The 14724-nt window shown below is 38.9% G+C and overlaps 1 protein-coding gene and 1 pseudogene across 1 annotated transcript; one reads left to right on the top strand and one right to left on the bottom strand.

Moving 5' to 3' along the window:
* The first annotated feature begins 2264 nt into the window (after positions 1-2264).
* LOC114530759 lies at positions 2265-4506 on the top strand. Its single transcript, XM_028552375.1, has 5 exons — positions 2265-2410; positions 2523-2675; positions 2792-2893; positions 3449-3632; positions 4175-4506. Exons 1-5 carry the CDS (start codon positions 2333-2335, stop codon positions 4450-4452), a joined length of 795 nt encoding a protein of 264 aa, XP_028408176.1. The 5' UTR covers positions 2265-2332; the 3' UTR covers positions 4453-4506.
* Positions 4507-11753: 7247 nt separating this feature from the next.
* Positions 11754-12874, bottom strand: LOC114530704 (annotated as a pseudogene).
* Between the last annotated feature and the right edge of the window lie 1850 nt (positions 12875-14724).

Here is a 14724-nt window from a genome sequence, read left to right on the forward strand (position 1 = left end):
GGGGTGTCTATAATGTAATGGCCCTGTGAGCATGTCCGTTTCAGAAGTGTATGGGTGGCAGGATGAAGAATAATATGCCAGTTTACTCATGATTGACCTTTGACTCTTTAAGCTTCTAGATATATTGATTCCAAAGATTTGATGTTTTTGCATGGGTGCATCTACGATAGGTTTGATGTAGATGTTGAACAGTACGTCAAATTCACGTCACAAGATGGTCAGTTAAGAAATTTCGGTGCAATGAATTTTGCGCTACCGTTGCTTGGTATACTACAGGTTGAGTCAAAAACTGACACCTTTGAAATTCAAATTAGCCGCAAACTTATGGCTGGAATTTGACAATTATATTTTAGGCAACTTCTGTCACATTACAGCCGATCACAGACACATTGCAGCTAATTTGAATTTCAAAGGTGTCAGTTTTTTTACTTATACCCTGTTATGTTGAAATCCCCATGCCTCTTGTCTCGCGTAATATCCAGCATAATACAGGGTCTTCATTGTTTTACTTAGACGTCTTTCATACTTCCGCTAAGATCCTTATGGATTATACTGATTAGTATTTGTAGGTATCTCCAGAAGCCGGTTGTTCGTACGGCGTTTAACTTAAACGGTTGATAAGCCAAAATTTAAAAATGCTCTCGTAGATCTCGTGAATGACTGAACCTGCATCTTATGCATTAAATATGTTCTTCCATTGACAACTAAACTATTTACATCGAAATATTTCTGCTCAATTGCCCATAAATAGATAATTTTGTATTCCATTTTTAACTTATCCGCCGTTTAAGCTAAACGCCTTTCGAACAACCGGTCCCATGAGCGTAAATATAGAACGATCATTGGGGGGGGGGGGGTGAATACTCGTATAATGCAACATTGCACTCACAGAAGAAGTCCGTCGGGCAGAACTCGATATATTATCGTTCTACATAGTTATCATTCCATTATGGCGGGTGCAATGTGACATACTTCTTAGTTTATGCTGACACTAGAGAAGCTATGGAAGGGAGCTATATTGATCTATTTTCTGAATGTATATATGTTAGTAGTGTCGGACAATGCTGGCAGTCTTTATTGATCAGCATTATAGAACTGATTAATTGGTTTTAAGAAAACTTATTCTATTGCCGGTTTGTTGGCATAAGTGAAACTAACTGAAAGACATATCAACCCATTATGCATTATATTATAAAAAGCAACTATTCCAGATTTAGCAATAAGGTCTGTAAAATCACCATGCACGGTCTAACCTCGAGTTGATAACGCGAAAAATGTATGTCAGGATAACGAATTTGCCATCATATATGTTTATGATCTATTGATCGTCTGAAAATGCGCGGGAATTGTAAAAAATCTGGCAAAATATCAACGTGTTGATGCGCCAACAATTCCTATACTTTCGCCAGTGGACATATAGCAACTTTAATCGCCGTTTTCTATCAAATGACCTAAATGTAGTATCGAAATGTTCGTCAGAACGAAGCGGTGATTCAGCTCGATTCATATCGATAATGCTACTAATTACAGTTTTTAAACAGGCAAATATCGATAAAAGTGGGTTATTTTTAAACACCAAAATCGAAATATTTCCAATACGCTTGCGTGTCATTATCAATCAGCATGATCTAACTAATTGATGAGTCAGTTTGCTGTTTATAATTACATTCCCAACCGCACTTCAGACATCCGAACAAGCTTTTTAAAAAAGCATATTTCATTGTATACAATATACATGTTGGCAAAAGTGCAGCTATAACTGAAAGGCATCGACCACTGTGCATTATAGAAAGCAATTATTCCAGAGTTATACATAGTTATAGTCCCATGTGGTTATAAATCACTACGGTTTAACTTGATTTTCGAGTCAGCTTCCTGTGGACGAACATGTGTCACCTATCAGGCCCTTTATCTCCCACCACGCTTTAGACGTCCGAATCAGCGCTTTAAAATAAATAAGCATATTTTATTGTTGACTTTACAAAGAGACTAACCACCATGCTTCAGACGTCCGGCAATGGATGATATAACGAGTTTCAGATTTGACACCTCTACCAGTACCGCTAGGCGCTAGCATTAGGTAACATAAATCAATCAAATTCAATAAGTCTATTAAATCGACCAATCACAAGTGCAAACATCAGCGAAAGTTGTAATAGTGGAAGTCCAATCTGAATCTCGCTAATTAGATTATGATGCAGAAGTGAAGGTATATAAACAGGTCAGGCCTTGAGACGAGTTTTATTCTTCATGTGCTTCTAGTCTGCGAGTCCTCGCAATTTTTGGATACTCATAAAGTTTCAGAAAAAAGGTTTTGTCGCAAAAGGAAGAAATGAACAAGACAGCCGCAATAGTTCTCCTTTGTACTCTTTTGGTGATCCTTGAGTTGTATTCTGTCGTTAGTTTCAAGGTTTGGGAATACGTTGATTGTGTGGGAATACGATGTGAATTTTATATTATTCTCTTACTGTATATTGCACATGAAAGTGAAGTTTTTAAGAAATATTATCGTGTATTTCTAGGCGAACGAGGCGCAATTTAAAATGCGTATAAATGAAAGAGGAACTCGTTTTACTGAGAAGATCCGAGTCAATGAAATCGAGAATACCATTTTATTCACGGTACCAAAGCACAACAACGTGAATCGTTCTGAAGTGCTGAACGACTTCAAACTGGTAAAATAATAAAATATATGTATTTCGATTAAATGAACTACTTTTTGCCTGAAAGAGCATCATGTCTACAATTATTTATCTAAGGCCACACCTGATGGTTATTTGTTTAATTACAGGGCTTAACAATCACCCGCGTACCTGACGTTGGTATGTGTCACATCAAACCACTGGAGAAAAACCTGCCAAATCCTGGAAAATTGAAAGCTGACATGAATTTTGTGAGTTATTCAAAAAAGTACAAATTCCGCAATGCCCTGTCTTTCATAAAAAAATAATATATACGTAAATACGTAATATGCATATATTTTTTCAATTTATGCATGGAAATCAGACGCAGATTAACAGATGCAGATCTATAATTACACTATATATATATACATTGATCATATCCTGTGGTTATGTACTTAACTAAGTTGGTGTTTAGTTAGCTACATGTCATCATCTCTGCATGCTTAATTAGCACTTCATTTGGGTCCCCTTCCGTCAGCAATAGTTTTTCCTCTAAACATAGGTTACATCACTTTGACCCTGGGCTGTATGTAGTTACGCGTTTGATGACTGACCATTTGATTGTGAATGTCTGATTAATGGCCAAAATTCTGCCTAACTTTTTCACAATTGTTTATATCAATTGATTATGATTATGAATTCGACTTAACGTTTGTTACTATCCTTTAAGCGAAAGCTTACTTACCCACCCACTCATAAATAGAATTTACTTAATCAAACTCTAAATATATTTTAGCTAATTCACATTTTCTCTCGTTATCAAGATAAAGCATTTCAACATCTCTGGCGGAAAACCTGTCGTGTCGACGAGTTCTTCTAAATGGACCATTGATCGGCAACTAGAAACTAAGTATTTGAAACCTTCCGTAGCAAAATTCTGTGGTGATCTGCCTGTTTATAGTCTGAAAGAAATAACCGAAAATGGTCTGGAGGTTATGCAAGGAAATGGTATGCAATAATAACCTCTTTGAACTAAATATCCGTCATTTGAAATCAATTGTTTCAATTTTGACAAATCTACAAGAAAGCTTACAAGCAATACATAAAAATGCATCTAGCTCTTTCTTCTTTATAATATTATGATCTTGTGAATTGTGAAGGAAGAAGAAAGAATTCTATACAATGTGTTTCGAAAAATTATGCCTTTTGAAAAAAAATTGCACTAGTGACTTCAGGTTAAAACTATTACCCAAAGTTTCGAGGGAATGACTAAATAAAATTTTAAACCTTTATCTATCGGAAATGTACAACCAGCAGTGTAACTGATTTGCATATCTATTCAAATCTTATTTCATTCTACAAGTTGTTTACAACACTCGCGTCCGTGTTGTATTGAATATACGGTCCCTCCTGTTGTGAACATTACCAATTTATGAATAAAAAGAACTGATATATTTTTCGCTCCAAGCCGGTTGTTCAAACGGCCACCGCAAAGAAAGTAGCAAATTGTACATGTGATACACGGTTTTCTCCTCTTTTCAACTCTGTAGACACTGGAAGCAGGAGACAGCGCCGCGGCTTGACCATTCAATTATGCCCAGAAGCCCTATCAGGTGTGAAAAATCAGAAAATGATTTGTAATCCTAACCATTGGATATGGAATTGCAAGTTTGATGTAGCTGGGACCTGCGTCTATTTTATGAAGTGCAAAGTCCCGGCGGAATTTATCAAAAATAACATTACGAACTGTGAATTTACGCACCGATGGAATTCAGTTATGTGTTGTATTCCTATCTGCTCTTCCGGCGTAGTAACACGGCAGAACTAATGAGTAACAATTTAGTGTTAGTAACTATAATGTTATTGAAATGAAGAAATAAAGACGTACAAAGCATCTGCTTTACTTTTTGCATAAATGGGAAAAACGAAAAGCCTGGGCAGAAAGACATAGCATTGTTTCCATTTCAGAACTTTTCTTTCATACCAGAACTTTGAAGACATAAGTGGGGAAAGGTTCCCCGTGAACAGCTTTTGAACATTGAGCCAATTTATATAAAATATATATAAATTTAAGTTAATGGAGCAATGCTCGTGGCAGGGCAAAGGGCAATTTTAATGCAACTTCAGGTTATCACCAATAAAATATGCGGCCGATAGTGATGAAAGGTCATCCGGTTTAGATTAGGTCTGAAATATGAAAGGTTACTTTGTATATTCATCTTTGGTGCATGTGCACAGCAGATGACACAAAATTCCTACAACCAATCAGAAGATTACCTGCGTAATTTGACATGAATTTAACAAATTAAAAACCAGGAATACGAACACAAAAGGCAAAGCATGCTTGCTGAAAGTCATTGTGCTCTAAAGTTCCAACGAGGCACACTACAGGTTTACAAAGCTGCGAAACTTTTATTCCTACATTGCTTATAAATTTTTGAAACTGACTGCACTTTCAGAAATGCAGCAGGCGTAAATTCAGTCGATCGTCTCTAGGTGTGTTGAACAAGCAGCGACCGAGATAGCGTCCAACGCAGCCCGGGCTGCCGTCCAAGCAATGTTAAACTCGACGTCTTGTGCCAGTGAAAGCAACGCGGCCAACAACATAATTCCAGCCGTCCCAGCCGAAAGCGACGCGCACGAAGGCGATAATATTCCCACACTAATCACAAATCAGGCGACCAACGCTACACAGCGAATTCCCTACGGAGATGGCTTGCACGAGGCCTGCGACATATGTCAAGCAAATACAGTCAGGTGAGTTCTTTGATCTAGCTAAACTTTTGCCTAAAAATATGTCGATGGGTAACCAGTCCGATGAGCCCTTAATCTTAACGCTTGACAACACGGTGATTAAGGCGAAAAAAGCATCTCAGCCAACCGCTAGAATCACCAATATTGAACAGTGGACAGCCACGTACACCTCGTACATGAGCGTTTTAACCATCAATTTCCTGGTCGGGCCCAAGAACTTATCCAATATATGAGTTTGATACGCTATGCAGGGTATCTCTTCCCCTCCATCAAACCCAAACAAGTTGAGAATAATGAGCACATCTCAAAACAAGATGTCAAAAAACGTCAAGATCAAAACGTGACTGACGTATTACCATTACCTACCCCTGTTTCTGTCCAAAACCTAGATGAAGCCCTGTCTGGTCACCCAGACAAAAGTTTTGTTTCAGAGCTTTGTAACATTTTTACTCACGGTGTGCACATAGGTTCTCAGGGGCAACACACTGCCCGGTTTTCAAAAAAATTGCCTAGTGCTGTTGCCAATCCGGTAATCGTTTCCTCGAATCTTATAGCAACTGAAGTTTCTCTTGGTCGCATGGCTGGCTCTTTTGACTCTCCCCTTTTCAGAATTTTCAGGTTTCACCAATTGGCTTGGTACCTAAAAAGAATTCAAACAAATTTCGCACAATTTTTCATTTGGCTTATCCGAAATCCGGCTCAACCAGCATAAATTATAGCATTTCGAATAAAGACTTCAGTCTCCAGTATATTACAATAGACGATGCTATCAAGGGTATTCAGCGTTTCGGCTCAGGCTGCTTTCTTGCTAAAACCGACATTGAATCAGCTTTTAGGCAAGTACCAATCCATCCTGATGACTACGAGCTGCTAGGCATGTGCTGGAAGGGGAAATATTATTATGATAAAGTTCTACCATTTTGGTTACGGAGTGCCCCATCCATCTTTAACCGACTTCCAGAAGCCCTGGAATGGATTCTACTCAGTACTCCATAACTGTAACATCTCATTTGTCTGTCATATTCTTGATGATTTTCTTCTCATTGAGCCCCCAGCAGATGCACCGCTTTTGGATGGGGTTTGCCAGCAAAATTTAAAAAAAATGTTATCTACCTTCGGAAACATCAATATTCCAATAGCCCCAGGGAAAACGCAGGGCCCCTCGCAAGTACTCGAGTTTTTAGGCATCCTATTAGACACGGTAAACATGAAAGTTAGTCTACCTCCAGACAAAATTGAGAGGCTGCAGGCAATCTTTCAACAATTTCAACACAGACGGTCCTGTACTCTAAAAGAATTACAGTCTTTAAAGCCCGGATTCCACGGGCGAAATTTTCAAGCGAAATGCGAAGTAATTCGCCTGTTCCTTTTGAATTGTGAGCAATCAAGCAGAATTAATATATTCAAGTGGTTATACAATTTAAAAGAACCATGTGAAATACTTCGCATTTCGCCAAGAAAAAGCGCCCGTGGAATCGGGCCCTAATAGGCACCCTCAACTTTGCATGGAAGGTAGTGTCCTCTGGGCGGCCCTTCTTACAACGTCTGATTGCTCTAACAAGAAATATCAAGAAAGCCCATCACCACATTAAGCTAAATTCTGGTTTCTTCCAAGATCTTGAAATGTGGTAGAAATTTCTTTCTGTCTTCAGAGTGCCAGGCATGACTCTGATACTTTAGTGCTACATACTGATGCCTCTGGCTCATTGGGGTTTTTGGGCAGAAGTGGTTTCAGGGAGCATGGAAACTAAATCAAAAACTAGGTCAGCCTGGTATAAGTATATCTTGGCAGGAGTTCTTTGCAATAGTTGTAGCATGTCATATCTGGGGTGACCTCCTTAGGGACCGCCGGATCAAGTTTCATTGTGATAATTAGGCTGTGGTGACGATTATTAATACTAAACGTTCCCGAATCCCAAGGGTTATGGACTTACTGCGTCATCTAACACTCCTAACCTTGCGCCACAATATATACATCCGTGCCACGCATATATTCCGGGAAAACACAATGACATAGCCGATGCAATTTCTCGTTTTCAATTGCAGAGGTTTCGACAATTGGCTCCAGTCTCCAGATGCGGATACAAGTCCTTGCCAAATTCCAGGAATTGTAATGACTCTCTGAATGAGGACATCCAACATTATATTAGTTTATCTCTTGCATCTGCAACACAACAAACCCGGCTATAGTTCTGGAGAAAAGCGTTTCATTACATTCATCCAGTTATACATGCAAGAGAAAAAATATCGAGCAGATTCTACCAGCTGATGAAGCTCTCTTGACAGAATTCGTTGCATTTCTTGCAAAATCTATCAAATATCCTTCCATAAAAACATTTCTAGCAGCAGTCCGCCATTACCACATTCGGCACGGTTTCCAGTTGAATTTGCACAAAATGCTACGCCTGCAACTTGTGTTACGAGGAATTAAACGCTCCTATGGAGACAAAACTAGAGTCCGGCTCCCAATCACAATCCACCTTTTGCGGCTTTTTAGAATGTTACTTGGCATATCCAACACCCCAAGTTTTGACTCCCTGATGATCTGGGCAGCCATGAATGACATTAGCCTTTTTTGGGTTTCTCCGTCTCGGAGAGCTAACATGCATGCAACTGTAAATTCAATCCGAACATACATCTTACCCGAGATAGCATCCTCTTTGCACCCAGAACGGGCACAAATGGTCCCGATTTAATAACAGGACAAGGAGTCCAAGACTGACCCATTTCCCCTGGGTCATACTATAACAGTCGGGGCCACTAATTCGGATATTTGTCCAGTACAAGCGTTACAAAACTATCTGTCGCTACAACCATCCACAAATTGCCCTCTGTTTATCCTTGCATCGGGAAAACCTCTCACGAAACAAAATTTAACCACCGAAACTAGGATGCTGCTCACTAAATCTGGCTTCGCGGCTTTGAATTATGCTGGTCATAGCTACAGAATAGGTGCGGCAACAACTGCAGCAGAAGCCAAATACCATCATTGCTTATTAAAATCTTAGGGTACTGGTCATCTGACGCTATGAACGTTATATTGAGACACCTACTTCTACGTTATCAGGAGTATCAGCGATGCTGGCCAACACTAGTACGTAAATATATTGCAAAAAGAGAGAATAATATTATACTAAAAAATTTGTGTATGCGGTGTGCGCATATATCTTCATATATGCCTATTTATATGTCTTGTACAATTTGCATTTTGTGTGGGCCTTTTTTCGTCTATAGGGAATACACTTTGTGTATTTGTGGGGTTGAAGTGCTCCCAATGATCACCTTCAGGCCCATAGACTCAAATTACCTTAATGTATATATATTCAGTCGAATCGTAGGGACTGGCCAAGGGGATTATGACCTCGTGGTTCAGGTTGATGTTAGATGGGGTCGCGACCCTTCTAGCAGGGCTCTATTGGGGATTATCACCCCTATATAGGGCATTCAGTTTCTCCTAGTGGGGCTTATAGATCCCCCACAGGAGGAAAGCATAAGGCCTTAATGAATCTTTTGGGATTGGTTCGTCCAGGGCGCTGTAAAACACGGGCGTGGAAACGCGCTCATTATGACCTGATCTTGTTTAACAAGAAAAGCAAGAAGTCAAGCGAAATCATGGCGGCAAAAAGAAGTTTATGCAACTTTGGGAAACAGGGTGATGAGAGAGGTAAGATTTACTTTTATTTGAAATTGGCATATTAATTTTCAAAAAAAATATTCCCTTGTGCAATTTAAGAACATCTTGATAAAGGAACTTTCCCCATCAATGAGAAAATATGTTTCGTTTGCCAGTGATTTCATATTTAGTTTGACTAACAGCAAACTTTTTTACACACGGTAAAGAAATCAAAATAGATGCTGCGTGAACACTAGGTAGCCTTAGGTGAGTTTAATGACATTAATTAAATGGTTTCAAATTTATTCAGCTTTACAATGCAATATATGCCAAGATCGGCTTTTACCGGCTTTTTTTGCTATCATGTCCAACGCACTTGGCATAAACGTAAAAGTTCGCAAAAAGGAAAACAAAAGTCACTGTAAACATTGCAACATAAACTGTCAGCAAATTGCATTCTTAAAATAGTTCTAAATATAATAAAGCTGCAACAAAGCAGCAAAGATGCAAATATCACTTAATTAGGCTTTAAAAGGAGACCGGCTTTTTTGTTTAAATCAGTTATTTCGCCCTCGCTTTGTCTTGTTTTGACTCAAAACAGACAAAGGCGATGGAGCAATGTTTGGCCGTGAAATCCGAATCACGGAAAATTATATTTTGATTTATATCTTTTTCCCTGGGTGAAAAAAGTTGCCTAAAATTTTGTACAATCAAAGATAGAGTTATTATCTGTCACATAGGCCTTAAAAGGAGACCGGCTTTTTGTTTGAGTAAGTTATTTCGGCCTCGTTTTGTCATGTTTTGACTCGAAGAAGACGAAGGCGATGCAGCCATGCGAAGGCGATCGAGTCGAAACATGACAAAATGACAGGGCCTCTTTCAACATATAGACTGGGGGGGAAATTGCCCCCCCAGCCCCCCTTACTTCCCCCCAGTCGGCAATTTTGTCCCCCCCCCAGTAGAAAGTCCTTTTTCATATTTTTGGTGTGAAAATAACTCCCAAAGTTAATATTGCACAACATATTAATTAATCCGTATTCCAGTATTCCTTTCGCAGAATCTCAACCTCAGGCTCTCTTGCCCAATACTCAGGCTCTCTTGGCAGAATCTCTTGATATATTACATGTATATAATTGTATAATGTTTATAGATGAGTTTCACTAGCTTCCTGGCAATTATATATAAGTAAGAAAAAGGTGTGTTGACATTATTTTCTAAATTTGATCATCATCTGTTGCCCTATAGTGTAGCGAAACCTATATTTAAACTAGTAACTGGAATTTTATGGACTTTAATAGATTTTTTCATGTCCCCTTTTTACGTGATTTCAGGTCCCTTGGGGAAAATGTCCCACCCAGTTACATATCCTTAAAAGAGGCCCTGCAAAATGAGGCCGAAATAACTTACTCAAACAAAAAGCCGGTCTCCTTTTTAGGCCTATGCGACAGATAATAACTCTATCTTTGACTGTACAAAATTTTAGGCAACTTTTTTCCACCTAGGGAAAAAGATATAAATCAAAATATAATTTTCCGCGTTCGGATTTCACGGCCAAACATTGCTCCATCGCCTTTGTCTGTTTTGAGTCAAAACATGACAAAACGAGGCCGAAATAACTGATTTAAACAAAAAGCCGGTCTCCTTTTAAGGCCTATGTGACAGATAATAACTCTATCTTTGATTGTACAAAATTTTAGGCAACTTTTGTCATCTAGGGAAAAAGATATAACTCAAAATATAATTTTCCGCGATTCGGATTTCACGGCCAAACATTGCTCCATATCGCCTTTGTCTGTTTCGAGTCAAAACAAGACAGAGCTGATTTAAACAAAAGGCCGGTCTCCTTTTAAACCCTAATTAAGTGATATTTACATCTTTGCTGCTTTGTTACAGCTTTATTATATTAGTATAGGTAATAGTATGGCTTCGAGTGCAATTTGGATATAACATGCACGAGTGAGTTTTTCAAAGACTCATTTCATATAACCATTTCCGGTTCATATAACCGGAAATGATCGAGACAAAATATAACAACATCCGCCGATAACAACTTCCGGTCAATTTTAATTGGCTTATTTACAAGTCACGCAATAATTCGATTTTTATAAAATATATTGTAAACAGTAACACACTAATTAGGCCCTGTTCATATGAGCCGGGCTGGCCCGCTTTGCCGGGCTGACTCGCTAGAGGCGAGATCCCGCTTCCTAAGTTGTTTCTATATGTTTTTGAAATTTGATTCACATGGAAAGCGGGCCAGCCCGCTTTGGCGAGATCTCGCTTGAGCGAGGCGAGATCTCGGCAAAACGGGCTCATATGAACGCACTAGGCGGGCTAGCCCGGTAAACCGGGCTGAAAATCGTCGATCGCTTTCTCTACAAATATACCTTCATAGCATCATTTCGCCATTTTATATGTATTTGCAAACCAAAAGAACACAATACATTTCAAAAATTAACGAAATATATCTGCCCAAAACCGCTGTAATCAATGCAAGCAACATTTTTCGATTTGTGAAGCATCAACAAATGATGTAACGCTACCGGGCTAGCCCGCCTCATGTGAATAAGAAAATAAACCAGCCCGGCAAAGCGAGCTAGCCCGGCAAAGCGGGCCAGCCCGGCTCATATGAACAGGGCCTAATACACTCATTTCACTCAAATTCTCACGCTGAAAATACAACAATTCATAATTTCTATGAAAGAAATCGAATCAAACAAAGTCAAATAGCTCAACATTTTATAGTAACAGTTAATTAAGAGTTAGTCGGGATCACTTTCTATTATCAACCTGCGACGTCGTTTTTCTTGAGCTTTTTCTGATGCGATTTGGGCATCTTCCGATGGTTTTGTCTGCGGCATAACAGAAAAGGTGACTTGACAACCGTGAAATGAGTTGTTAAACATCTGATGCTGGCTTTGTTGTCTCACCACGGACTGACTAAGGCTGAGGCATGAATTTGCGAAGCCTATCTCAGATGTTGTCAAATAACCTCGCGAAGAACCTTGTTGACAGCCAGTGTTTGAAGACGAAGCTGCTGATTGAGGCATGATGCTCGCGATGTTTTTTTCACAGGAAATTCTTGTGGAAAGATCTCTTTGCTCACTTTCGTCCCCTTCATCGTAGTCGTCAAGGGATTGTAGGTTCCGATGGCCAGTAACTTTAACGATGGACGATCGCTCGACGTTACTTTTTTTCAACTTGTTCACCAAAGTCTTTCGAGCGCTGTGGTTTGTCAATTTCTTGCAATGGCTTCCAATTGTGTTCCTGAAACGATTTTCTTCATCATTTCGTTGATTCGGTTTATTCCCATTGGTTGTGCTTTGTACCAAACCTCGTCTTGGGCTTCGGCTTTGTAGTTGATGGAGAGGTAAAAGGGACCCGTTTCTTTCATTTGCACTGGTCGTCGTGACAAGTACTCCTTGAAAAGCGAAACTGGACATCTTTCTCCTCCTGCAGCAAACATTTTTGGTGTGAAATCCCGAGCCTTTTTTGATAAACCATCACCTCTTGTTTTTGTCAGCCCTTCGGTGAATTCAATGTACTCACGACCTTCGTCATCTTTGCCAAAAGCAAAGTCTTCGACTTTCATACTGTGGTGTTCCTGGCGACCACGTAAACCAAAGTATTGGGTGAGTATCCACCATATTGTGCTTATTAGGCTTTCTGGAGTTTTCCGGCCAAGTTTGTCAACTCTCCACAGTAGCTCTTCCTCTTCTTCGGACAAGCTTCTCGCTTTGTTTGGACGCTTTCCTTTTCCTTCTTGACGAAGTCGTCTCACTTTACCCTCAAGGACCTGCTTTGATGCAAAAAATTCTCTGTCCCGAATTATTGAATGTTTGTATCCGTGTTCTTTTAAATAGCGGTCAAGAGCTGCAACCATAACTCGAAGACTGTCTGGCTCGTAGTCTTGCCCGTCTTTATTTCTCACTTCGGCGTAAAATTGTTGAAGTACTATGTCCAAGGCGTTGACTTCGTACAACTCAATTTCTTCCAAAAATCCTCTTTGTTTTGCCCATGTCTTAAAAACGCTTAGCCAAAAATTAGTGCTGCTTGTTGTGTTTTTATTTTTGGCATTATTTTGTAACTCCTGTATTGTACTTGTCTCAACGTTTGGAAATCTTTGCTCATTGCTGGCGCCCGCCATGTTTGTTTTTAAAAAACACAAAAAAATTGTATTTTGGAGAAAATTTTTGGTGAAATTTGATTGGCTATTTTCTTAATTCCAACCAATCAGATATGTTTGTTACAGATTTTTGCACTGTTATTACAGATTTTTGCACTGCTGTTACAGATTTTTGCACTGCTGTTTGAGATTAATTGCACTGAAATCGACCAATCACAGTCGAGAATCATTTCCAGTTATATTATTATATTAATAATAGAACTATTTTAAGAATGCAATTTGCTGACAGTTTATGTTGCAATGTTTACAGTGACTTTTGTTTTCCTTTTTGCGAACTTTTACGTTTATGCAAAATGCGTTGGACATGATAGCAAAAAAAGCCGGTAAAAGCCGATCTTGGCATATATTACATCGTAAAGCTGAATAAATTTGAAACTATTTAATGTCATTAAATTCACCTAAGGCTACCTAGTGTTCACGCAGCATCTATTTTGATTTCTTTACCGTGTGTAAAAAAGTTTGCTGTTAGTCAAACTGAATATGAAATCACTTGCAAACGAAACATATTTTCTCATTGATGGGGAAAGTTCCTTTATCAAGATGTTCTTATTAAATTGCACAAGGGAGTATTTTTTTTGAAAATTAACATGCCAATTTCAAATAGAAGTAAATCTTACTTCTCTCATCACCCTGTTTCCCAAAGTTGTAAAAACTTCTTTTTGCCGCCATGATTTCGCTTGACTTCTTGCTTTTCTTGTTAGACGCGCGCTAGATCCAGTCCTCGAGTGCATCACACATAGATCAGGTCATAATGAGCGCGTTTCCACGCCCGTGTTTTAAAGCGCCCTGGTTCGTCGAATCGACAATACGCCCTAATTACTACCCAGCACGACTGGATATTCGTATATCGTATTTATTGTCACAAATAATATTGTGCGCAAACACAATTCGATCTAAATATTAATATATGAATAATGAATAAGATATTATGGTTTGATTAACGGAATTTATATACTAACTTTTAGATTAACTTTATAATTAACTTACTTCTGTGCCAATATTCTCGTGCTGATTCACATAAACAAATACAGTTACAGGTTAGCATTAACGTCTACTTTTTCTACAGTTCGGTTTAGATCCTCAGGTTAGCAGTTTTACTTGTATCAATTGCCTTAATTCTAATCATGTCCGTACAGATATATGATACCCCAATTTTAAGCCTACGTAATTAAATGTCAATCAAATGTAAATCACTAGTAATAGAATATATAAATTAGTAATTGGTCTAAAGTAAGTGTTCATCACAATCACAACATCCTCGCCCGCCAATAAGGCTTAGTCCTTATTATTTGTCTTCAAAACCTTCCGCTGGAACAACAACTACTATTTTCGTTATTGGTCGAATATATTGTCCATAAGGAGTTTTGATCTTCACATTCCTTGTCTTTTCATCTTGTCCAGGGAATGTTTCTGTAATTCTACCAATCGTCCACTTCCCCCTAATTGTGTTTTCATCGATGTACGTTACTACGTCGTCAATCTTTACATTGCGTCTCTCTGTGCGCCACTTTTTCCTCAGGACTAATGACGGGAAGACGTCTCGGCTC

This window comes from Dendronephthya gigantea, unplaced genomic scaffold (genome assembly GCF_004324835.1).
Source record: "Dendronephthya gigantea isolate DGI-Jeju-01 unplaced genomic scaffold, DenGig_1.0 000065F, whole genome shotgun sequence".
Classification (NCBI taxonomy): Eukaryota; Metazoa; Cnidaria; class Anthozoa; order Malacalcyonacea; family Nephtheidae; genus Dendronephthya; species Dendronephthya gigantea.